This window comes from Myotis lucifugus, unplaced genomic scaffold, assembly GCF_000147115.1.
Source record: "Myotis lucifugus unplaced genomic scaffold, Myoluc2.0 scaffold_39, whole genome shotgun sequence".
In the NCBI taxonomy this organism is placed as follows: domain Eukaryota; kingdom Metazoa; phylum Chordata; class Mammalia; order Chiroptera; family Vespertilionidae; genus Myotis; species Myotis lucifugus.
Window position 1 is genome coordinate 443,563 of NW_005871087.1, and position 27,373 is coordinate 470,935.

The following is a 27,373-nucleotide window of genomic DNA, read 5'->3' on the forward strand; positions in this document are numbered from 1 at the left end:
ACCAGGTGAGAGAACAGTGGGGCACCAAGGAAAATGCAACAGCAAGGCCCTCATCAAGTGCCCACCCTAACTTTAGATATCGGTAGTCAGCGCGGCTGCGTCAGCCCTGGTACCTGTGTGCAGCCCCGCAGGAGCAGGGCCTTCAGGCCTCGGCAGCCGCGCACCAGGGCCTCGATGCCATCCTTCGTGATCTGATCACACCACGAGAGGTTCAGGTACTCCAGGTTCCGGCAGCCCTCGCTGAGAGAACAAGAAACACAACCACGCATGTGCAGTCTAGCCTGCAGAGCATGCATTACCAACACTGAGTTTAGTAAATCACAAGCAATTCTGGGGAGAGAGGACCCCTGTGACCATTAGAAAGGTGTCAGACACACCAAGGTGTTCATAGCTTTGGGTGCTTCTCTTGACCACAAACAACAGGTCCTCGTACCTGATCCCTTTTAAGGAGCTGTTGGTGATGGACACGCAGGAGGTCAGATCCAGATGTTTCAGCTTGGCACAGAATCTGCTAAGACTGTAACACGTGCTGAGAAAGAGCAGAGGCACTAAAGATATTTTCAACCATGTTTCTCTCCTCTCTGTCTCCCCATAGCCAATTAGTCACCAAACTAATTTTCTCTACCTACCTGTCAGTGATTTTTGTGCACCCATTGAGGTTTAAGTGTTCGATGTTTCGGCAGTTCTGTGCAAAGGTCCTAAAAACAGAACACATTTAAAAACTCCCTGCAAGTTGCCAGGCAGCCACTAGAGGGCGTGTATAACCATTCACATTTACAACAGTGCTCCTCAAACTTAAAATTTTTATATTATTGGACAAAGAACACTTAACATGAGATATATTCACTAAATAAAATTTTAAGCGTACAATATGTTACTGTTGGCTATAAGTACTAGTGCTCCTCAAACTTTAATGTGCACACAGAAGAGCTTAGGGTTCTGTCCCTACTGACCCCAAAGTCATGGTCTGTCACTACTCTACACCAGGGGTGGGGAATGCCCGGCCTGCAGGCTGTATGAGGCCCGCAAAGTCATTGGGTCTGGCCCTGCCAAGGCATGAGGGGTGAGTTAATTAAATGTGTGACCAAATATAGCAGGTTGATTTTTAAGCTGGTAATTTTGTATGGCCCCGGAATGATGTTATAAATATCCACATGGCCCTTGGCAGAAAAAAGGTTCCCCACCCTGCTCTAAGCAAATCACCAGGAAAGAATTTAACAGAAGAAAAACACACAAGATGCCTAGTGTATTTTCGCTGATGGAAATGTCAGCTACAACCTGCTGTGGCTGGCGAGTCACTGAGGTTCGACTTACTTCAGGGAGGAATCCCCAACACCAATGCAGCCTCGCAAGCTGAGCTTCCGCAGGAACCCGCCGCAGCGCTTGGAGATATTTTCCACCACTCGACCCTGGAACCAAGAAAGTTGGAGAGAAATTTTGTTTTTCATGCTACTTATCTAACTGAACAATAACCTGAAATTTAGGAAGTTCAGAAACTGAATATTAATATTAAAGCTGTTATAAAATAAAATTTTCTCATTTGGTCAGGTTTACCACTCTTAAATAGAGGTATACATATTTCCAGATAAATATACCAGAATCTCGAAATTGTAAGAGGCTTTAAAGATTATTTTGTAGGCAATAAAACCGAGGCACTGAGAAATTATGTGGCTCAAGTGGCCGAGCTGGAGTGACACTTCAGAGACATCTTGCCTCACTCCTGGCTCGTGCTGCTGCCCTTTCTCCATTCTTCTTTATTTATTTTATTTTTAAAATTTTTATTGATTTCGGAGAGAGAAAGAGATGGAGAGATAGAAACATCAATGATGAGAATCACTGATTGGCTGTCTCCTGCATGTGCCCTATTAGGGATCGAGGCCGAAACCCAGGCATGTGCCCTGACCGGGAATCAAACCGTGACCTCCTAGTTCAGTGATGGCGAACCTTTTGAGCTCAGTGTATTAGCATTTTGAAAAATCCTAACTAAACTCTGGTGCCGTGTCACATATAGAAATTTTTTGATATTTGCAACCACAGTAAAACAAAGACTTATATTTTTGATATTTATTTTATATATTTAAATGCCATTTAACAAAGAAAAATCAACCAAAAAAATGAGTTCGCGTGTCACCTCTGACACGCGTGTCATAGGTTCGCCATCACTGTCCTAGTTCATAGGTGGATGCTCAACCACTGAACCACACTGGCTGGGCCCTCTCTCCATTCTTGACGGTGAATTTAGAATTCTCAGTGGATCTTTCAGATCAACAACTATTTGTCGATTGTCCCCTCATATTAAATCAGAGAAGCAGGTGTTAATGAGGCAGGTGTGAGGCTTTAAGAAGCTAAGTCAGCCGTGGGCAAACTACGGCCCGTTTGAAATGAATAAAACTAAAAAAAAAAGGACTGTACCCTTTTATGTAATGATGTTTACTTTGAATTTATATTAGTTCACACAAACACTCCATCCATGCTTTTGTTCCGGCCCTCCGGTCCAGTTTAAGAACCCATTGTGGCCCTCGAGTCAAAAAGTTTGCCCACCCCTGAGCTAAGTGGTAAAACTCAGATTATAAATATGAAAAAAGTAATCTGTTATCAATACAGAGCAAAGTAAAATACAAGCAGCATTTTGGTCTGGATGCATGGAAATATCTTCTAGGTTCCCCTCTCTATTCTACCTCTTGCCACCTTAGTATTAAATCTAAATGCAACACAAGAAACATGCAGGAAAGAAGGAGTTCACTTATCTTCTTAAAAAGTCTTTTGTCTAAAACACGGTTAACTTACCTCTACATCTGTTTGAAAGTTAAAAAGGTCTATTCTTTGCCAGTTGCTTCCATCCAGGGCTAAGATGTTCCAAGCCTGGGAGGTGGGAGTAAAGGAGGAGGGATTGGGGTGAAAAAGATACATTTATTGAGACCATTAAAGAAAGTCTTGATTCAACCTTTGTATTTTCAAGCTTGTATTCTTGATATACATTAAGTTTATCATCAAATATGGAATTATGACAAGAGTGTGTTACATTATAAAAGATGACATTTTAATTTTTAACTATTTACTTGAACTGAAACTCATCCTCATTTTAATAAAGCTTGAGAGTTACTGATGAAAAATCTGGTTGATACCTTACCTTGGAAATCTGTGCACATCGGCACAAAGTTACTATATCCAAGAAGGAAAATATTCTAGGAAGAAAGGGAAAAAACACAAAGAATGAAACGGTGTTAACATTTCAGGATATCTATAACTTGAAAGATACAACCTAATGAGCCATCTGGATAGCTTCATAGTTTGTTTTTTTTTCAAGTTTCTTCAATTTGCAGCACACACGTATGCTATAATTTTACACACTACTGTGAAATATTAAATGTTTGCATGTTCCCAAGCTGTTTCAGATGCACGATACACAAATCCCCTTAAAACGGAACTCATTACACTTAATTTCCCTGGCTCTAGGCATGGACATGAGACAGACCATAACTTGTTCTATTCAAAGACCAATCTCCCAGGAGCTGAGTCTGGTTAGAGCTGAATCCTTCTAATTCTGTGCCCTGCCTCACAGTGCAAACCCCTCTTTTGGGGGAAGAGGCCCTAACCAGGCTCGGATGCTGAGCCTCAAACAACATGGCCAAGAAAAGTTCGATGATAAAACCTATTTGGGCAGAAAAATGGAGCTCAAGGTCTATAAGTGACCAGTGTTTTATGAGCAAAAGCCAAGAAGCCACAGAAGATGGGAAAGATGGGGAAAAGGAAAGCAAAGAGAAGCACACAGAAACTTAGTTGACACCAGTAAGCCCCTGGAGGAAGCAGGAGCTGTGCGGCAGGGGCCTGGGTTGGGTCCTGACATCCTGGCAGTGGAGTCGCGGCCAACAGCTGTGTGCACCTCAGTCATGGGCAGTGACAGTGAAAACAACAGCTTCTTTAGGAGAACACAGGTGCATGGGATGAGATCTGGACAGTAATAGGATCTCAGTTCTTATAGTCCCAGAAGGTAAATATGAGAGTCTGTGTGTGGAAGGGGGACAAGAGGGAGATGGCAAACAGCCACCTATAAGTTCTTCAAAATTCTTCAGCGAAACAGTCAGTGGTGCGCTGAAAATCTGTGGGCTCGGGGAAGAATAGTAATAAAGCACCAGACAGCTGTACCCTATGACAATGCACCCACAAGCAGCACCACAAGGCTAGTGTTAGCATAAATACCATTCTACAAGATAGGCTTCAGTCATGTTCTAGTGAAAAGCCAAGGAGAGACGCATAAGGGCTGCACTGACCTTAAAAGACTCAGTGGAACTTTGTACACAGGGAAGTGCTAGTGGCTGAAAATGAGCACTTAAATATATATTTCGGGGTGTCTGCACACCTACATTGCCTCTGTGGGAATACATCTTGCCCCACAACAAGCCCTCCTACCTCAAATGTCCGTGTTCTGTGCCATATGACCATTCCACAAGGAGCCACAACTTACTGCCAGCTCCATGAGAGACCAGGAGAGGCAGAGAAACAAGTACGGTACAGCAGAATCATATTCCATGCTGGGGTTGGTTTCTAGGTACCAACTGAAGGTGAAAAAGGAGTTAGCTAAGTTTCCCTTGAAAATCCCTTATGAATGTACCACCTTGGAGACCACATACGCTATCACCTCTTGGTAGGATAACAATAACAATAGTTAACATTGACTATGTACTTCCTATGTGCTAGCCGCAGTTGATGTTAGTCATTTAGTTGTGGCGACAATGCTATGAGGTGCCACTGCTATCCCCATTTACAGATAAGGACACTGAGCACAGAGGGGTTAAGTAACCCACCCAGGCCACACAGACAGTGAGAGGGGAGCTACGATGTGAACCGAGGTAGTCTGGCTGGAGAGCACGAGTCCATGACTACTCTGCAAGCTGCCATAATGATGAACGCAGCTGCTTCCCCTCAGGATTGGGCCAGACGCTATTTCTTCCACTGAACAGCAGATGACGTAGTCTGTGTTTAGTGAGCATCCTATGTGGAAAGCACGTAACTTTATTTTTTTACTTTTTTTAAAATATATTTTATTGATTTTTTACAGAGAGGAAGGGAGAGGGATAGAGAGTTAGAAACATCGATGAGAGAGAAACATCGATCAGCTGCCTCCTGCACATCTCCCACTGAGGATGTGCCCGCAACCCAGGTACATGCCCTTGACCGGAATCGAACCTGGGACCCTTGAGTCCGCAGGCCGACGCTCTATCCACTGAGCCAAACTGGTCAGGGCAAAAGCACGTAACTTTAAACACTAGAATCACAGCAACTGAAGCAAGATGCTCACACATTCAGACAACAGAGAGCCAACAGCTGGGACACAAGTCCACATTTCTCATCTCATGCTTAGTGCCCCATCTGATGGTTACTGAATGAAAACGCAGATTTGCTGTAGTATTTACATCATTGTCCCTCTCCCCAAAGCCCCCATGACTCTCTGTGGTTGAGTTTGCACATGTTCATCTGCAATAGGACTCCAAACTGGCAAACTGCAGCCTAAGCCCAGTTCCTGAGTCATGTGTCAGTGAATGAAACAAACGCCCGGAGTGACAGAGCTGGGACACTGGCAACAGAAAGAGACAGAGGAGTTAGATCAGTGGGATACTGAGGTCTGGCTCTTGAAAGCATTTTTTTTCCTGGAAATTACTTCCTACCTCAATTGTGGTAACTTCACCCGTAATTAGAAAAGCATGGCAGGTCCTGGCCAAGCTGGTTAGAGTGTCCTGATTCACCCAAGTTGTGGGTTCAACCTCCAGTCAGGGGAATCAGCCAAAGAATGCAAACCGATGTTTTGTTCCTCTCTCTCTCTCCTCTCTCTCTCTCTCTCTCCCCCTCCCTCCCTCTCTCTCTCTCAAATCAATAAATATTTTTTAAAGCACTGCAATGGCAACTTGGTTATCAATACATATGTACAGGGGCATATAGAGTGGATGTACTTCGGACTTTGTATTCTGTTCCATTGGTCTGTCTGTCCACCTCAATAAGACCATTTTATAATTATGAAGCTTTATAATAAGTCTTGATGTCTGGTAATGTAAGTCCTTCAACCTTGTTCTTATTCATCAAGATTACCTTGGTTAGTCCTGGCTATTTGTGGTTCTTTGAATTTCCACTTATGTTTTAGAATCGGCATATCAATTTCCACAAGAAAAATTGATGAAATTTTTAATGGGATTTCACTGAGTTTATAAGAACTTGGGGAGAATTAAAATCTTTAAATATTAAGTCTTCCAATCCAGAAACGTACCAATAACTACAAGAAAGGAAATCTACAGACCAGTCTCTCTTGTGAGCATGATGCAGAAATCCTAAATCAAATCCAGTGATATATAAAGATTTAACATATCATGGTCAAGTCTAACACTGACTTAACATTTTAAATCAATGTGATTCATATTAATAGAACTAAGGAATAAAACCTTATGCTATCTCAAAAGATGAACTGTGGGACAATGATAAGAGAGGTAACATGCACATAATGGCAACACCAGAGGAAATATTTGAGGCAAAACCGAGAAGTTTTCAAATTTAATGATAGGCACCAAACCATGCTGTCCCAAACCATAGATGCAGGAAGCTCAGAGAACTCCAATCATGGCAAATACCAGCCTGTAATTTAACTTTTTTATAACATCCTCATTCAGTTTGGTATTAGGTAATATTGGCCTCATGAAATTCCCTTTAATCTACCCTAAAAATATTTTAGCTACTTTGCTTCAAATATTATCCCTCCTACATTTTCTCTATATTCCTTGTCTATAATTTCCTGTATACATACATTGAATCATCTAATTCCATCTTCTGGGTCTCTTAATCTTTTCTGTATTTCCATATCTTTATTTTTCTATGCTAAATTATGTATACATTTCCCATCTCTATTTTTCAGTTCTCTAATTACCTTTCAGCTTCATCTAACACCGCAGATGTCTAATCCATTTATGGACCCTTATGGTGGATCATTTCTTTAGGTACCTTGTAATGTTTTATCATGATCTCATTTTCTTTTAAATATTTTTTTTCAAATTGAATTTCCTAATTTGGAGAATCTTATTATAAATATGTTTTTATTTATTTCAGAGAGAGGAAGGGAGAGGGAGAGAGAGAAGTATCAATGATGAGAATCATTGATTGGCTGCCTCCTGCATGCCCCCTACAGGGGATCGAGCCCACAACCTGGGCATGTGCCATGACTGGGAATCGAACCGTGACCTCCTGGTTCATGGGTCGACCCTCAACCACTGAGCCACACCTACTGGGCATGATCTCATTTGCCTCTGATTATTGATGTGTAGAAAGCTCATGCATCTTGGTTTTTTAAATGTCCCTATAAAATTTTTACATTTGATTCTGCCAAGTTCCCCCCAAATTTTCATCTTTCTGGCATAAATTTTACATTAATTTATAAGCTTGGAATTTCTAAATCATGTATACATGAGGTCAGATTTCTCAAGAAAGACTTTTTCCCCTTCACCCAAAGCCCCGATCAGAAACAAGTCTTTTGTTTGTTTTTCTGGTTTGGTTTGGTTTTAAATTCCCATCTTACTGATAGTCTGCTAACCACTCCAGTTATGAGTACACAGAGATTATTTCTTTCCTGAACTATATTTACTTTTAGGCCTCATCTCCTTTCTCACGGTAGCAGTAAAATCAGAGCCACTGATAGTCTGCTAACCACTCCAGTTATGAGGTGTTCCTTTTCTTTGATAACAATTAACAGTGTAGTATAGGGTGTCTCAAAAACCATATAGAAACACACTTTCAATAACTATAAAGGCAGTGTTTATTAAGATACATTTCATTTTCAAAACTGAGCATCAGCTGTTAAAGTGTGTATACATTTTTTGGGACACCCTGTACATAGAATGCTCTACAGGGTAGAATACCAACTATCCTTCCCTTCCATTACTGTATCAAAAAACAGCAGCAGCAACAAAACACTAGGTACATGAGCTATTTGATTACACATATGACTTATAGTGCTGAATAATCTGTTCAACCAGAAGTTTTTGCTCTGCTGAATAGAATAAAACCTATATGCCTTATCTTTTATAGGTGAATATATGAAGATATATGAGGGTGGTGTATGTTTTTTTATAGATTATAAGGCTAATATCCTGTACACAACTCTTTTTTTACTGAAAAGCAGGAAGATATAGAAGGAAGAACATGAGAGTTAAAGTCAATAGGCCTTGAATCCTCAGAACCACACAGACCCTTCACACTCCAAAGCTCATGTTTTTAACAACTGTGGAATCTTGATCAACTCATTCAACCTTTGAGCCTCAGATTTTTCACCTATAAAATGAAGATGATTAAAACTGTTCCTACTTCAAGAGATTATTTTGAGTATCAAGTGATGTTTTCGAAATTGCTACAGTGTACTCAAGAAACATTCTTTTTCCCCAAAAAATAATAATCAAGAGCAAATGTTAGACTGAAGGGGTGATACACACTGACAACAATTTCTTAAAATAAATAAATAAACAAACAGAAATATCAAGTTTCTCTCAACTGGAAGCAGAACCTTAACAGAACTTTAGGAAAATGTGGAGAACTTTATCACATGCCCATCACTGGTTCTGCTGTAGGTTAAGAATGGCAGTAAGCCCCAGAATATGATGACTTTGGGCATTACCTGAGATCAGCTAGGATAACAAAAAGTGATGCCAGGCCCTCCCCACACTCTCCAAAGAACTACCTACTTAGAGTAACATCCCCAAAGATGAAAACATAGGCTCAGTTCTTCTGTGCAAATGACTGGTCTTGGAAGTGTGGATACAGAAAATAATTTTTTCCCTAAAGGTCACAAAGCCCGTGTTCATACATTAGTGAAAACAACTGTTCTTTAAGCAAATGTTAAATTTGTTTTGTATTGGTTTAGTGATGTTATATACAAGAAAAAGAAAACCTTAAGATCCATGAGTCTTCTTTTAAAGGCATCTCCAAAGAACTCAACTATGAGACAAACGTGTACATTAACTTGAACTGCTGAGATGAGGAGGTTCTGAAACGAAACCACCACTTTTTCTCCCTACAGTCTAACCCCATCAGAACTACACGAGGCAAAGGCTCAGATTTTCTGGAAGGACATGGATGGAACCTCATGTGAACTCTCACACAACAGTAATTATGAGCTGGCACTAAGAGAGTTTACCCTTCAGAAATGTTTCCACAAGTAGGGCCACTATCTACACTTGTTATCTGAATGTGAGAGCTGAGGTATGTTAGAGGGAGATTTATCTTTTCTCTGTGCATCTTTTTACTGTGTCACTTGCTAAAACTATCAAGCATTTTAATTTAAAATCTAATAAAGAAAAGATTAAAGAAAGAAAATGACTCCAGAAGAGCAAAACTAGCCGCACATGAATGGACAGTCTCTCTTTGGTTTGGACCCTCCATATTTTCTTTAAATATATTTTATTGATTTTTTACAGAGAGGAAGGGAGAGGGATAGAGAGTTAGAAATATCAATGAGAGAGAAACATTGATCAGCTGCCTCCTGCACACTCTCCACTGGGGATGTGCCCGCAACCAAGGTACATGCCCTTCACCGGAATCGAACCTGGGACCCTTGAGTCCGCAAGCCGACGCTCTAGCCACTGAGCCAAACCGGTTAGGGCAGGACCCTCCATATTTTTAAGGGAAGTCAAAGCTAAGTTAATTAGTTCATTATTAAAATTGTCATCATTACATTTTCTGATAAAGAATAGTTTATGGCTTGGTTCCAATTATCCTATTACTAATTCATGAATCGAGGTTTCATCATAAATACTGAGCACTAAATAGTAATTAAAATAAAACACATCCTGAAAGGAAATCAGCCAGCTTCTGACTAAATTTATTTAAAAGGCATTTTAACAACAAGAGTCCAGTCAAAGGAAAGAGCAATGACTTCGTGCAAATGCAGGAGTGGAACAGCGATGAATCCACTTCTGCCATAATTAATGCTAATGATATTAAAGTATCCATAATCGAGTTCCTAGAGAACGAAAAATTTAATTTTTTAAATATAAGTGGATTGATGGAAAGGTGAAATTTTCCATAGTTAGACAACCAGCATGGAGCTGGAGAGATCGGCAAAGTCAACAATGGACAGGAAATCCAGATAGACTGTATTAAGATTGAATCAAATTACAACAAAGGATGAAGAAAGTAACTCTGAAATTTAATAATAACGAGGTGTGTGTGTGTGTGTATAATCAATTTCAGAGAGGAAGGGAGAGGGAGAGAGAGAAACATCAATGATGAGAGAGAATCATTGACCGGCTGCTTCCTGCACGCCCCCTACTGGGGATCGAGCCCACAAGCAGGGCATGTACCTTTGACCAGAATCAAACCCAGGACCCTTCAATCCACAGGCCGACACTCTATCCACTGAGCCAAACCAGCTAGAGCTTAATAAAAGTCCTTTGAGAAATAAACAGTGAACATAGTAAGAGGCTGGAGCACAGCACATGGGAACAGTTCTGAATGAGAAATGGGAAACAAAGTATTCATGAAGATGAGGGACACCTGACCCTACAGGAGAGCCCAGGGGAGATGCTGCACCAAGAGGACCAGCCACAGGGACAAAACCCAGTAATCAGAAGACATCAAGGAAAAAAATAAAATGCAGCACATCCTCTTAGTACCTTTCAAACTTTTCACAAATGGTTTTAGTTGGAATATTCTGATACACACAAAAGACTACATGACACTCTGTAGTCCCGAATAATAAAATTGCATGAATCACCACTCAACCTTGAAAACTAGACCATTCCCCGCATCACTGCACCTACTATGTGTCCCTCCCTCATTTCCTTTCTCCAGCTCTCAACCAGTCACCGCGCGTGTGATTTGTTCCTTGTGCTTAAGTTTTATCACAATGTATACATTCCTAAGCAGTAGACCATGTAGTTTTTTGCTTGATTTTTAATCTTATAAAAACAATACATGCTGTATATAGACTTTTGCAGCTAGCTTTTTTCCACTCAGCATCATAACTAAGATTTGTCCATGCCATTTTGTGAGAATGCAGTACATATCTCTACACATTTATAATTCACATCATACATTATGTATCACATTACATTTATCATATTCCACATACCAGTTAATGAATATGTGGTTGTTTCCATTGTTTTTGGTCTTATGAACAGTGTCCCTATGAACATTTTTATACACGTCACCAGGTATACATCTACAGGAGCTTCCTTAGGGCATACCCAGAAGTAGCAACGCTCAGTCACAGAATGTGCCAATGTTCAACTTCTCGGGATGACAATTGTTTCCTGGATACACACCTACACTTCATTTCCCCGCTTTTCCTGCAGGTACATGAGGCACATAACTGAGAGCCAGCCATGGGAAGTGAGCTGGCTGGCGGAAAGCTGTGGTTGAAGACAGCAGAGCTTCCTTCAGCCGGGTCCCCAATAATTGCAGAGAGCAACTGACAGCTTCATCCCCCACCGCACACCCCCAATTCTATCAGGTGAGCAGTAAGTACACTTGTGTTGTGTTGAAGACATTAGATGTCTATTAGATATGTATGCCACATGAGCCTACTGTAACTACACTAATACAGAAATACCTTGAGTGGGGTGCCTCCAAAACAAAAGTCTAAAATATGTCACATCTGCCTAGTGGCTGACAGCACAGAAAACATGTATCAAAGCTGGAAATAGGAACATATATCTCCCAGAAAGAAGCTTGTACACTTATACCTAAGAAGTTGATTTATTTAATTAATTTTGCTGCTTTTAAGATTCCTTGTCTTTAACTTTCGACACCTTAATTATAATGTGCCTTGATGTGGGTCTCTTTGGGTTCATACTATTTGGAACTCTCTGGGCTTCCTGGATCTGGATTTCCTTTTTCTTCCCCAGGTTAGGGGATTTTTTACTCTGTTATGGAACATAAAATCCAGGACAAACACCAGAAATTATAAAATGCTTAAAGGACCTATAAGCACACTCAAGAGGGAGAGAAGATGGCCTTGAACTTAGGGAAAGCTTTAGGTTCAATTAGGTGAAGAAAAGATAAGCAAAAGAGAGAGACTATCAACAGGTAGAAAGAACATGGGAGAGAGCAAGTTAGAAAATGACACTTTCAGGGATGGGAAATAAATCAGTTGCCAGAATATGCAAGGAAGTTGGGAAAGAGTGAGAGATGAGACAGAATAAGAGTTAAGAAGTAAATAGTTCTGGGAGAATAATTCAAGCCATAACAATTTAGAAAATCATAATAATATCATAGTTTTAATAAAAATATTAGCTTTGTTCATTAAAACCCCAAATTGCCCTCTTATAAAGATTATTAAATTAGGACACTATATAGAAAATTGGATGAAGAAAAAATATAGAAAATTCAGTAATATTAAAAACAAGAAAAAGGGAGGAAAGCAACTACAAATCAATAATAACCCAATAGGCAAAAATATTAACATGCATTTTACAGCAGAGGAAAATACGTGTGACCAGTGAACATATAGACAGATGCTCAACATTACTAGAATTCAGGAAAATTCAAATCAAGAGAACAGTGAGATGCTATTCTACACTTAAGACATGTAACAACACTAAATGTTGGAAAGGATGACACATCTTATCAATGTAAACTGATAGGACCACTTTAGAAATACAATTTAATATTACTATATGAAGTTAAATATTTGTATAGCCTATGACCCTCAGCAATTCTACTACGAGAGAAGCTTGTATATTTGTACCAGGAGACATCTGCAAAGATGTTGACAGGAGCCAAACAAAGCAACATGGATCACTGTAACATAATTTTGAGTGAAAACCGTGTTTCAGAAGATATACTTTTTTAAATAAAGTTAAGCGTAAGTAAATATATTGTAAGTTCCTGATAATATGAGCATGATGGTGAGGAGAGAGAAAGGGCAATGGATGGATCAATGATGAACTGTAGCGTTAACCAAGAATTAGAAGTAATCCAATTTAACTACAGCTTTTTAAAAAGTTGTAGTAATCATCCCTGCATATACTAGTACATCTTTGCTAATACATCTGTTAGCAAATTCCTAGAAATGGAATTTGTGAATATGTACATTTAGCACTTAGAATTTTTCCCCCCGTGGCCCCACAGAATAGTTACATACATATTCCCACCTCTAAAGTGCCTAGAGTATCTGTCTCCTACCTCTTTGCCAAAACCGGTATCAACAAACTTTGGTTTTTGCCAGTCAGATAAGCAATACTCATTATTTTGATTTATAATTTATACTTAAATATGGGCCTGACTGAGCATCTTTTTATCGGCCATTTTATTTCTTCCTTTGTTCATACGTCTTCAAACTCTTTTTCTAAGAGTTAATTCACTTTTATTATTAACTAGAGGCCCGGTGCACAAACTTCATGCACGGGGCGCCCTCTCGAAGTCTGAGACCCAGCCTGGCCTGTGCCCTCTCGCAGTCTGAGACCCCTCAAGGGATGTCCATCTGCTGGCTTAGGCGGACATCCCTCTCACAGTCCAGGACCCCTTGCTCCTTACCACCCGCCTGCTCGCTGCTCCTTAGCGCTGCTGCGGAGGCAGGAGGGGCTCCTGCCACAGCCACTGCACTCACCAGCCATAAGCCCGGCTTCTGGCTGAGTGGCGCTACCCCTGTGGGAGTGCACTGACCACCAGAGGGCAGCTCCTACATTGAGTATCTGCCCTTTGGTGGTCAGTGCGCATCATAGCGACCGGTCGTTCTGCCCATTCTGCCGTAACGGTCGCTTAAGCTTTTATTATATAGACTAGAAGCCCAGGGCATGACATTCATGCACTGGGGGGGAGGGGAGGTCCCTCAGCCCAGCCTGCACCCTCTTGCAGTCTGGGACCCCTTGGGGAATGTCTGCCCCTGGTAGTCAGTGCATGTCACTGGTCGTTCTGCTGTTTGATTGCTTTGCATATTAGGGTTTTATTATATAGGATAATTTTAAGAATTTTTGCTTTATATATTGAAGAACATAACCCTTGCTTATAATGCATATTCCAGTTATTTCACCCACCACTGTGCTATTTATCTTTGCCACATTTTACTATTCATAGAGTCAAATTTACCAATCTTTTCAGTTGTAAATACTGAACACAGAATTTTTAAGTTAACAGATCTCTAACATAACATAATCTCCACAGATTCTTCCTATCTGGGGAGTTTTATTGGTGTTTCATGCCATCTCAGTGTAGATTAAAAAAAAATCCAAGTCATCAGAGTTTTAATGTATAAGCATCACCCCAACCCAGACTGAAGAAATTTTGCTGTTGACATGATCTGGACTTAATTGTCAACCCTAAAATAGTTTATAATAGTATACAGAGGTAATTAAAAGAATGGGCCTTTAAGCTTCTGTATCTGATTCAACACATTAATTCAGTCTTGTATTGACTTTATGCAAGGCAAATACAACTATGAAAATGAATGAACAACAACAACAAAAAAAACACCTCTTTAACAAAAAAGAAAAATCTGCATAGATGCTCAAACTTGAAATTGCAATAGGTACCCTCAAAAAAGCATCTTACCTGTTCAGCTGTCTTGGAATATATATAAGGTATCACAGACAGCAAGAGGTGGAGGCACCAGTCCTTGAAAAAGTCCATGGAGTGCTAAACCCAACCAGCAGGCAAGGACACCCACTCAATGATGCCCCAAACACCGCACTGCTCCCCAAGGTCCCAAAATTACACATAAGCACTGGGCTGTAACTTAATGATTGCAACAAAACCCACAATTATTTTTGCCCAGAATTTAGAATTGGCTTCTAAATTTTAGAAAAGGAAAATTTGGAAATTTATGCGCCAGTCATTTTATAATTTTCCCTGGCAAACTAGTAAGCTGGCAAATTAGACGTAATTGTGTAATTGATTTCATTTGCCCAGAATTATTAGGCTCAGCAATCCTCTTTGGGGCAATCAAACCTTCCTTCCTCAAGCCAACAAACACTATTAGTGCTTAATTATGTCATGTATCCACATACATTTAAAAAGGGAAGAAAATGATATAAAAAATGGTGATTTAAGTTTTTTAAAATGTCTCTAAAAAGAGATTTATTTCATTATTGTACATAACAAGAGCTTTGTCTTCTTAGAATGTTTAAAAATATTTACTCCCAATAAATCCTACACAAATATAAAAGTATATATTTATTCATGTAGCACTCCCTATGTCCTGTGAAGTAGTACATGTTTTTATTTCATCATTAACATCTGAAAGCAACCGCAATAGAAGTAAAAACTTAAGGTCAAACTAATATTAAAATTTATAATGTGAGTTGGGGGTCAATGTTTGACTCACATAAGACTCCTTTTCTCAAAAGAGGAATAATGGTTCCTTCCAAGACTGCCTTGTTTATAATGCAAAATAATTATCAGCTGTCATAACACCGCCACCAATAAGCCCTAGTAAATGTCAGTTTACTACGAGATAGTAGCATGCCCTTTCCTCTGAAACTGAACCAGTCTAGGCTGGTGAAGCACTGAGCTACATTAACTTACTTAATAACCAGGTTCTCCACTGAGGTATTGTTAGCAGTAGCACAGGCTAAGGTCCATATCAGGACAGCTTGCTCTTATCAGTTGTTTGCATTAAAACTGCCCACACTGTCAAACAGCACTGACTAAGTATTCAGGCATCCAAAATTTATATTAATAACAATAAGCTAACATTTAGCTAACATTTATTAAATGCCAGGTACTCTAACAGCTAGCAACAATCCCATAAGGTAAGAAATATTACTATTGCTGTTTTATTTTATTTCTTTATTTATTTATTTTTGGTTAATCCTCACCCAAGGATATTTTTCCATTGACTTTTAGGGAGAGTGGAAGAGAGAGGGAAAGACAGAGAGAAACATTGATTGGTTGCCTCCTACACATGCCCCAACCAGGGCCCTGGCCAGGGAGAAGCCTGCTGACGCTCTATCCATTGAGCCAAACCGGCTAGGGCACTATTGCTGTTTTAAACACGTGGAAAATTACGGCCCAAAGAATTAAGTTACTTTGTGGTCACAACTAGTAAACGGAGAAAGCTGAAATCTCAACCAAGTCTGGCCCCAAAAGTAATATAAACAATAATGATGAAGACAAGCATATGTAATAACAACACAACTCACTAATGGATATGTAGATAACAACAAATTAAATATCCCCATTGTTATAAGCATTACATAACTGACTCCCAAGGAAGAATGAAATGACAGGCTGCATGGTTGAACTGTGTGAGAGCGAAGGATAGAGAGGAGAACCTGAATACCTTCAATTTATGAGTGAAACCTGGGTAGAAAAAGCAAAATTACAAAAATGTGTTAAATAACAAACTGAAAATGGGTGGTAGAAGAAATCTGTTAATAACACTGAGTTGTCTTAAAACTAGCAAGAAGATGATCTGATGAAAAAAACTCACAGATTTTTCTGAGTGATTCGAAGTAACATAAATAGATGAAGAAAAGCACATAATCCCAGGTTGTGCTTGTGAATGGTTCCAAAAAGGAAGCTGCAGCTTCACTTGATGTGCCCAGTGATGGAAGCTGGTGGAGAATTTAAGAGGGTGGTAACAGATGTAGTCAAAAATGGCAGAAAAGAAAATGACCTCAGCTACAAGCAAGATTCTCAGGTCAAAGAATCACACCTATTGATGAAGTAAGAAATGCCGGTGAGCAGGAATTCAACAAGAACAGGGACCACAGCCTGCAGGGTCACAGAGGAGCCTACAATAGGAAGCCAAAGCATAAGCCTAGAACAAACCAATATGAAGGCATCATTTAACTGAGCAAAAATAACCAACGCTTAAGCTCGCGAGGCGGAGACCACTGCACGCGCTCACGTGACTGGGGAATTAACTGATGGCTGGAGGAGGATGGCTGCTTTGGTAACAGGCTCAAACCCTTCAGAAGTTTGCTCAGAAAGGTTAGCTAGGCAAGGGGAGAGCTACTATTGCTTGTAATAGAAAGTAAAATCAATAAAATATATTTAAAAAATAAATAAATAAATAAATAAAACACCGTGATTGGCTAGAGTTAGTTTTGAGACTCGTGAGCCAGAGAAGACCTGTATGGCAGCACCTGACAACTTAAATCCCCCCGAGAGACTCCAACATAAGAACACAAGTGAATAGATACGTTATGTATATTTGCTCTCAAATGGCAATTAAAAAAAAAAAAGATCTGTGTATGAGTCTTGTGGGGCATAATTCAAAAACTGTAACGCCAGGATTCTTAACAGCTGGCTCCATCATGGGTCTTTAAAAGAACTACAAGTTCTAAAACAGCAGTTCAGAAATCACCCTAGCACAGAAAGTAATATAATTCCCTTCCCCTTTATTAAATATATTTTTATTGATTTCAAAGAGGAAGAGAAAGGGAGAGAGAAACATCAATGATGAGAATCACTGATCAGCTGCCTCCTGCACGCCCCCCACTGAGGATTGACCCCACAACCTGGGCATGTGCCCTGGACCGGAAATCGAACCGTGATCCCCTGGTTCACAGGTCGATGTTCAACCACTGAGCAACACCATCCAGGCAATATAATTCCCCCTTTTTTGGGGGGGGTCAATAGATAGAAACTGTTCCATGACTGAGTACAGTGTAAAAGCTAAACCTACCAGAAGGGAAAGCATGCTAAGTTAGCAGCGCTCACGAGTGGAGTTTAATCACACCCCATGAATGACTAAGATGGGTCTGCCTGGAGCTGGTTATGATTCCTCAGAGCAAAAATGACATATTCGTATTACAGCTCGATGTCTGTGCTACACGTGCAGACCGGGAACGAAACACTGGACAATACTAGGGGACACCGTCCATTTTGTAGTCTGTTGTGGATGGCATCCTACGGTTGTCTACCAACAGCCTGCCCACCCTAACCCAGCCATACTGGTTCTAGCGGCATTTGGCGCTAAACCGAGACCTTGTGGGCTTATATGATAAACATATCATTCCTTCCTTGTTACCACTTGCTTAACTTTAAAATGCCCTAACTTTAAAATGCCCTAAAATGCCAAAAATATTGTCTGACCCAAACAACTATTTGTTTTATTGAAATAAAAGATAGTTGATGCATGAGTTAATTTTCCTTTTTATTAACAGAGTCGAGTGAGCTCATGACAACAGTGACAAACAACACCTGATGACTAATGAGACACCCTCGGAAGCCCCGGAAGCGTGACCACCACCACAGAGAGGCTAAGTCCTCGCTCCATTCCTGGCGGACAGCAGAGGTTAGTCATCTGTGGCACTTACAGTGACTCTGTGATGAACTCCAATATGTAAACAGAAGTCATACTCATTCCCCAGAAGTTAAAGTGAGATTTAGCACAGCCAGGGAATGGAGTCATCTGGTCAGTTTCTTACTGTGCGTCAGCATTTCCCAAAATTTTTTCCATGGAATATTAAGAGGGTGCCATGGCGAGTTTAAAATGCCACAGCTATCCATTGTGGGAGCATCGCTATGCCTATTGGCTTACTAAGGCTCTGAGAAGTCATGCAGTAAAGAAATTGGTTTTGTTAACCTAGTGTTTCCCATACTTATTTGTTCACAAAACCTGGTTTTTCGTTTCGTTTGGTGGAACATCAAAGATATGAGAAGAGTCTGGGAAATGCTACTCAAAGATTACCAAGTATTAATAACTAAAATGTAACAACCAAACTAAAATAAGATTTAGCTGATGATTGCAGAGTACTAAAGGAAACTTTAGTGCAGGGTCAACAAATGTTGGCTGAGAGCTCTGCTTGGTAAAAATGACAAGAAAAATACCATTTGCTACATATTCAGGGATGCCAGAAACAAAGGACAAAAAGCCTATTTTCTGTAGTACTCACTGTCACTTAGCACACACTTCTCATAAGATGGATAAAAACATATCAATATTTGGGCTGAGAACATTTTAAATGCTCAGTAAGAACAGAAGTGTACTTCTTTTAAAGCCAATTTATCAGAAAACAACTCAATGTCTAGGACTTCAGGAGCTCAGAACCTTAACAAAGTCTCTCCTCGTATTACGGACTACATTGGGATTATCTACTGATACCGAGACAATGGCACCTACTGAAGATTATTACAATACTTACCACATTACAAAAAGAATCCAGACCAATGCTATGTACATACTTAGTACATTCTGGATTAGACCAAGTAAAATTTAACAACAAGCTGAACAGCATTCTATAAAACAAAAACAAAAAGTCGGTTAGGCCAATTCTGGCTGTTTTTCTGTGCTACGGACTCACAGTGAGAAAGAAGACTGTCTTGGAATTTGATGACGGAATCAAATCTGAATTCTTTATCTAAAGCTTATCTACATTTACCTTAAAAGAAGTTCTTTTGGTAACTTTTTGTTAATAAGGCCTTCATCATTATTTGAGAAAACCTAAAAGAAAAAAAAAAAGGAAACCCGTTAGTGCTTAATTTTTTTTTTTAAGTTACGTGTTTTTTAGAACAGAACAGCCCCAATTACTGTCCTACAGGTATGATACCAATTTCATGAAGCCACCACACTTCAATATTGATAGCTATAAGAACAGTTTATACCCTTTCACCATTTTTATAAAAATTGCAACATCCATTTCTATATACCTTGTATTGGAGGTTCTAACCAAGGTTATTAGGCAAGAAAATAAACAAAAGGCATCTTGTTGGAAAGGAAGAAGTAAAACAATCTCTGTTCACAGGTAACAATCTTGTATATAGATAATTCTAAAAAAAAAAAATCACAGAAAATTCTATCAGAACTAATCAAGGAGTTCAGCAAGGTTGCAGGATACTATATAAAATATACAATATATTTACTATATAAAAATAAATTATATTTCCATATATTAGCAATGAACCACCTGAAACTGACATTAAGAAAACAATCTCATTTACAACAGCATTAAAAAGAATAAAATACTTAAGAATAAATTTAACTAAAGAAGTGCAAGACAGCCCTAGCTGGTTTGGCTCAGTGGATAGAGCGCCGGCCTGTGGACTGAAGGGTCCCGGGTTCAATTCCAGTCAAGGGCACATGCCTGGGTTGCTGGCTCAATGCCCAGCAGGGGGCGTGCAGGAGGCAGTCAATCAACGATTCTCAAACATCATTGATGTTTCTATTTCTCTCTCCCTTCCTCTCTGAAATCATTTTTTTTTTTAAAGAGGAGGGGGGGAGTGCAAGACATGTTGAAAACTTATATAAAACATTGTTGAGAGAAATTTAAAAAGACAAATATACTCACATCCCATGTTCACGAATTGAAAGATTTAATAGTGTTAAGTTAGCAACATTTCTCAAACTGATCCATAGATTTAATGAAATCTCTACTAAAATGCCAGCTGCCTTTTTATTGAAAAATTCAAAAGTTGATCCTAAAATCCATATGGAAATGCAAGAGACCCAGAATAACCAAAATAAAGTCATGCACTGCCTAACGATGCTTGGGTCAATGAAGTACCACCTATACAACAGTGGTCCCATAAGATCATAATGGAACTGAAAAATTCCCATCACCCTAAGTGATATCACAGCCATCATAACATCATAGTGTGATGCATTACTCATGTCGTTTGTGGTGATGTTAGTGTACAGTGTTTACAAATTGTGGAGGAATTGGAACACTCATACACTACTGGTAGACCCATTTTGGAAAACAGTATGGCAGTTCCTCAAAGGTTAAACATAAAGTTACCATATGAACCAACAATTCCAACCACAGGCAACTACCTAAGAAATAAAAATGTGTCCATGCAAAAACTTGTACATGGATGATCATAGCAGCATTATTCGTAATAGCCAAAAAGCGGAAATAATCCAAATGTCCATCAGCTAATGAATAAAGTGTGGTATATCCATACAAGGGAAAATTATTCACCAATCAAAAAGAATGAGGTACTAATATATACAACAGAAATGAGCCTTTGAAATATTGTCAGATGAAAGAAGACACAAACAAAAGGCCACATGTCGTAGAATTCTGACTCCACAAAACCTTCCCCAGTGACTGCCCTGTTCCACTTCCTTAGACACCTCTGCTCCAGTCCCATCTCTGTCAGAGCCACTCCAGCGCTGGAAGTGGCAGTGCTGAGGTAGACAGGACAGGGTAGAGGTGAGACACCAAATGAGGGAGGGAAGGCAGAGGTCAAAGTGTAGTCCAACCCATGGCTGTCCATATCTGAGTTTTCATAGTCTGCGGGGATGGGGGTGGTCAAGTAAAACCTGCAGGGTGTCATTAGACATTACAAATAGAGAGTTTGTCATAAAATAAAAAAGGACTTGCTGGTTCAACTGATAAGACCCTGAGACTCCTCATCTTGGTGAAGTACATCTAAGCCAGGCACTGGGCACAGTCTTTAGTTTGGAGAGAAGCCATGGTATAATGGCTAAGAAGCCAGACTTTGAAGACCAGTTGAGTTCAAACCCTGGCTTTGCTACTGGCCAACTATTTGACCTTGGGCAAGTTGCCTAATCAATCTGAGAGTCTTAAATGGGTATAATGTCAATCTTCTAGGGATATTGGAAGGATTAAATGAGATGTGAAGTAATCAGCCTAAAACTAGGCTAGTAGTGAAAGGCTCTATGAAAAAGAATTATTGTTACAATTAAGTACTAAAAGTTATGCTGCAATCCCAGTGCAGACAAAAGGGAGACCAAGACTGTCAAGAGTAAAAAAAAAAAAAAAAAAAGAATAGAGAAACCTCTTCTTTTCACAATCTATTAATACAGATCTCATTACACAAGCTCTCTTGACTACACGGCAAATAGACCAAAACTGTCCTTAGACGTCAGATATACTTTATTGTAAAGTTTCCCCTCCACCTTGTGCTTCCCAACACCAGCATAGAAAAGGAAAGTGCCAAAACAGGGGCAAGTCTGAGAGAATAAATGAAAATGGGAAGACTGTATGATCAAGTATTAAGCAGTAACAAAAACTTGATGGCAATAAATATCCTAATGTACATTTTGACCCACATGAATTAAAATTGAAACCATTATTTGATGTCTTTTTGCAACAATTTTAGAACATACAACTCAAACAAATGTAAAAATTACTATTAGAAAAAAACCTTGGAAAATAAAATTTTACTTTTTAAAAGTTTTTTTTTTAAATATATTTTATTGATTTTTTTCAGAGAGGAAGGGAGAGAGATAGAGAGTTAGAAACATCGATGAGAGAGAAACACCGATCAGCTGCCTCCTGCACATCTCCCACTGGGGATGTGCCCGCAACCCAGGTACATGCCCTTGACCGGAATCGAACCTGGGACCTTTCAGTCCGCAGGCCGACGCTCTATCCACTGAGCCAAACCAGTTTCGGCTTTAAAAGTTTTTTTTTAAAAAAATATATTTTATTGATTCCTTACAGAGAGGAAGGGAGAGGGGCAGAGAGTTAGAAACATGGATCAGCTGCCTCCTGCACACCCGCCACTGGGGATGTGCCCGCAACCAAGGTACATGCCCTTGACCGGAATCGAACCCGGGACCCTTCAGTCCGCAGGCGGACGCTCTATCCACTGAGCCAATCCAGTTAGGGCACTTTTTAAAAGTTTTATCCCCCAAGTCTAAATGGCTTTATGTAAGACACTGGTCTTTGTGATTCACAAAAAGTAGGTGTCAATTCCTGAACACAAACTGAAATGACAGGAGGAATTTTCAATGCTATTACAGCCATGAATATGAACCCTAATCTAATAACCTGTCTTCATCAATTCCTCCTCATTTCATCTTTGTGAAAGAGGGGAGGGAGAGGGAAAAGGGGGGAAGGCTAGGCCAGGCTACTCTGTTCTGTAGCAGCTATTCCAGTGCCAAGAACAAAATACAAGTATTCGTAAGTGCTCAAAACATTAAAATCTAAATAAGAAAACGAATTTCCTAACATATATATGGCAAATATATTGTTGACCATATAATGATACACTATATATGACAGTATAATCTAGTGTTTCTATTAGCAGGTTCTGTGACAAAGTGCCTGATTTTGAAATCTGGCTCAATTTATCAGCTGGGTGACCTGGGCAAGTTACTTTACCTCTCTGTGCCTCAATTTCCTTGTCTCTACAATGGGAAAATGATATCTTCCTCCATAGGGTTGTTGTGATGGTTAAATACGACATAGGTGCTTAGAAAACTATCTCACACATAGAATATACAAAATAAATGTCAGCTGTTGTTATTTTTATAGAGGCAAGAGAAACAAGAGGCTTAACTGCAGAAAATTTCATAGAGAAATAGTTAAAACAGAATTCTAAAATTCACATGCAAAGTCCTTTATATCAACTTCTAAAGTTGTGTTGAGCCCTGGCTGGAATGGCTCGGTGGATAGAGCATCGGCCTGTGGACTGAAGGGTCCCGGGTTCGATTCCAGTCAAGGGCACATGCCCGGGTTGTGGGCTTGATCCCCCGTAGGGGGCGTGCAGGGGGCAGCCAATCAATGACTCTCTCTCATCATTGATATTTCTCTCTCTCTTCCTCTCTGAAATCAATAAAAAGATACTTAAATAAAAAAAAATAAATAAAGTTGTGTTGAAATGCAAGCATTTAATGAAGGGTAATGTTATAATCTTGAATACAGTTTTGGGGATCATACAGGCAGCCTTCTCCTGTCCCCTCCTATACCATTCATTTCCCACCTTCCTCGCAGCCCAGGCATCAGCTTCTCACTCAACTGAATCCCTTCCATGAAATAAATTCTTAACGTTTAACAATACACAAAAAGCAAAGCATTTCTAAGTCTAGCAAAGCAGCCACTAATATACCACTACAGCAAAATGCTTTTATTTTAGCGTCAATAAAACTCCAAAATTCACAAGTGAGTTGAGGTGTACTGTGGGTCAGAATGGAATGGGTGGAGGAAGGAGAAGAAAAAGAAAATGGCCAATAGGAGGAATACGAGATTTCGGAGAGCTGTGGACATTAATTCCTGAATATGCCTCCTTTCTCCCTACTATATCTGTAAGGGCTTTTCTCGCATATCTTTCAATCTATGTATATAAAAGCCTAATATGCAAATTGTCCCCTTGACCCAGAGACCAGGAGTTCGATCGCTTGCTATGATGTGCGCTGACCACCAGGGGGCGGCGTGGAACGAAGGAAGGCCCTAACTGGCCCTGATTGCCGGCCAGGCCTAGGGACCCTACCAGTGCCTGAATTTCATGCACCGGGCCCCTAGTAACATATAAAAGTAAGTCACTGCTAGCTTTAAAACACAAGAGTTTGGTAAAATTCATTTTCTGAAACTCTTTCTGGCTCCGTTAATTTGTCACGTTAAAGCCGCTCAGCATTAAAAAGAAACACAAAATAAAGACATTGCGGTTAGTTGTGGTTGATGTGCTTTTCCTGTTACCAACAAGCTGCTCACCTGGCAATTGTTTTCTCAGAGTCAATGAGGCATACAGACCATCCACCTTCTCTTCCCACAATGACTCTCCTTAGCAAGAAAAGCCAGAGCCCGCCAGGGTTCCCAATGGTAGGCTTTCTCCCCAGAAAGCCAACGGGCACTTGAAAAGCACCCTGCACTCTCAGCTTATTCATTCTTCCACTCATCTACACTAAATCACTGACGGTTTAAAAAACAAACAAAACACCAAAACAGCGTTTCTTAAAAATAGGCATCTCCTTATTACCACCCCACCCCCTCAAACCAATACTCTACACCAGCGGTTCTCGACCTGTGGGTCGCGACCCCTTTGGGGGTCGAACCACCCTTTCACAGGGGTCACCTAAGACCATTGGAAAACACATATATAATTACATATTATTTTTGTGATTAATCACTATGCTTTAATTATGTTCAATTTGTAACAATGAAATTACATCCTGCATATCAGGTATTTACATGACGATTCATAACAGTAGCAGAATTACAGTTATGAAGTAGCAACGAAAATAATTTTATGGTTGGGGGTCACCACAACATAAGGAACTGTATTGAAGGGTCGCGGCATTAGGAAGGTTGAGAACCACTGCTCTACACCAAAGGTGTGTCCCCAAGCAGCGTCCTCTCCTCTCTTACAGCCTTTGGGGGGCCTCTGGGGAAAACACACCTGGGTCGGCAGTTTCCTGAATCCTGTCTCTTTAAGACCCCACCTCGGCCTTCCAGGCAGGTGTTCAGCAGCGAGCGGGCTCCGTGGGGGCCGGCGGGATGCCCACCCGAGTTACTGATCAGAGGATGGCTGACGCTCACAGCTACTCTTCATTAAACCCTGCGGGTGGGCACTCCGCTGAACGCCGCCAGCTTAATGCCCCCATGTTTTTCAAAAGGAGGGGGAAATCTCCAAAACGACAAGTTTAAATGTCCCCGTACTAAAGAGAAAAAACAACCTGCCAGAAGGATGAATCTGAAACACATGCACATTATTCTACTTTTTATCTATAACTGCAGAAACAAGACAGGCAGAAGCACGGAGCCTGCAAGAAATAGTGTTCGTATGAATATATAGGATATTGATACACATCCTTTTTTTTTTTTTTTTTTGGTAACCACACCCTTTCTGGGTGGCTTCCCAGGCAATGCAACGCCAAAATAGCGTCACGCTGTCCGGCGGTCCGCAGAGAGGAGGGGGTCCCAGCAGCGACCCAGACAGTCACGGGCAGAGAAAGCCGGGTCGCGGGCGCCAGGGCCGGCGGGCGTTCCGCGTCCTCCGGGCTCCCCTCCCCCGGGCCCGCCCAGCCCGGCACCCCGCGGCCCCACAGCCTCGCAGGCCGCGGCCCGGCCTCCCCGCGACCCCGCCGCCGCCCGCCGGGACCTCGCAGGCGGCCGCGCGGCGACCCAGCTCGGGCGGGGCCGGGCGGGCGGCGGGGCCGCGCGGGCCACACACTCACCATGGCCGAAGAGCCGCCAGCGCGCCCACAGCCCCGAGTCACACGGCGCCGGCAACGCCCGTTGTCCTGGTGACGCCAGCTGGGCGCCCCGCCCCGTCCCCAAGGTGGGCTCGGGAGTCTGCCATTGGCCGACGGCGAGCACGTGACGCCACAGGGTGGTGCCCTTAGGACCGCCCCCTCGCCCCCTGTGCCTGGACTCCTGGGCGGGGCCTCTTCGCCTTCCCTAGGTCGCACCTGGTCGGTCCATCACCACCTTGATATCCCGCACCTGACAGATACCCAAGCAGCAGGCGGCCTGATTCTTATGGAATTAAAAAGAAACACAAAAACAAATGTGTGCTCTATGCAAGAAACAGTTTACACAGGTAATACATGATTAGTGAAGACGTTTTAAGTGAACTATAACGAGAATGAAAAAGAACAGAACCATGCTAAATCCCAGCACCTGAGGTAACCACGGCTTACATGCCAGTTTATCTGCTTCCAAGCTCACAACGAAATATATGTTATATGACATTGTATTCTTTAAAATGGAAGCAGCCCTAACTGGTTTGGCTCAGCGGATAGAGCGTCGGCCTGCGAACTGAAGGGTCCCGGGTTCGATTCCGGTCAAGGGCATGTACCTTGGTTGTGGGCACATCCCCAGGAGGGGGTGTGCAGGAGGCAGCTGATCGATGTTTCTCTCTCATCGATGTTTCTAGCTCTCTATTCCTCTCCCTTCCTCTCTGTAAAAAAATCAATAAATATATTTAAAAAAATAAAAAATAAAAAAAATGGAAGCAAACCGCACGGACTTTTATAATCTACTTTTTCAATTAAAAATTATCATTGCATGTCAACTCATGGAATAGCATTGTGTGTGTACACCCTAATTTATTAATTTGCAATTTGTTGGAGATTTTATATATATAAAACTTTATATATATAGAACTTTAGATATTCTCAAACCCAGCCCCTGAAGTCTGTGACAAAGAGACCTAACCAACAACTGATCTGACATCTCTCCTTGAATGTTTAATAGGCATCTCAAACTTAATAAAGCCCAAATTAGACTTTTGATCCAAGTTTCTTACTCACTTTCCAGTCTTCCTCATCCCAGCAAACGTTCCCACTATCCCCTTGGCTGTTCGGGACAAAAACCTACGAATCATCCTGGAGTCTTTCCTTTCCTCACTCCTCACATCCAATCCATTAGCAAATATTCTTAAATAAATCCTGACTCTATCCATTTCTCACTATCTCCACATCACCACCATCATCTGTTGTGTACACGAGTCTCCATGCCACCTGCCTTCCCTCATGCAGTCTACACAACAGGAATGTTTCGGTGTCTTCTCGTGGCACTTAGAGAAAAGATCCAAACTCTCCCCATGATCCACAAGGTCCTCTATGATGGCGGCCTTGCCTACTGCCCTAACCTCATCTCCTACCACCCTCCCCTCACCCACTCCACACTAGCCAGATTTTTCCCCTGAGGTTCCTCAAACATGTCAAACACTTTCCCACGTAAGAGCCTCAGCAGCAACTCTTTCCTTTATTTGAAATATGCTTCCTCCAGAACTTCACACTGCCCATCCCTTGACTTGATAC

General features: G+C 41.0%; 1 protein-coding gene across 2 annotated transcripts in view; it reads right to left on the minus strand.

The window, feature by feature from the left end:
• FBXL2 (F-box and leucine rich repeat protein 2) overlaps positions 1 to 25,883 on the minus strand; it is a 36,543-nt gene extending 10,660 nt beyond the window's left edge. The window contains exons 1-9 of one of the 2 annotated variants that reach the window (XM_023752937.1): positions 25,784 to 25,883; positions 19,299 to 19,360; positions 19,062 to 19,155; positions 3,131 to 3,185; positions 2,788 to 2,862; positions 1,315 to 1,409; positions 630 to 698; positions 434 to 548; positions 114 to 240 (exon numbers count right to left, since the gene is read on the minus strand). In XM_023752937.1, the coding sequence (XP_023608705.1) occupies positions 114 to 240; positions 434 to 548; positions 630 to 654 (267 nt within the window). In that variant the 5' untranslated portion in view covers positions 655 to 698; positions 1,315 to 1,409; positions 2,788 to 2,862; ... (2 more) ...; positions 19,299 to 19,360; positions 25,784 to 25,883. The remainder of the gene's footprint in view (positions 1 to 113; positions 241 to 433; positions 549 to 629; positions 699 to 1,314; positions 1,410 to 2,787; positions 2,863 to 3,130; positions 3,186 to 19,061; positions 19,156 to 19,298; positions 19,361 to 25,783) is intronic. The other variant, XM_006087562.3, reaches the window with a different exon arrangement.
• Between the last annotated feature and the right edge of the window lie 1,490 nt (positions 25,884 to 27,373).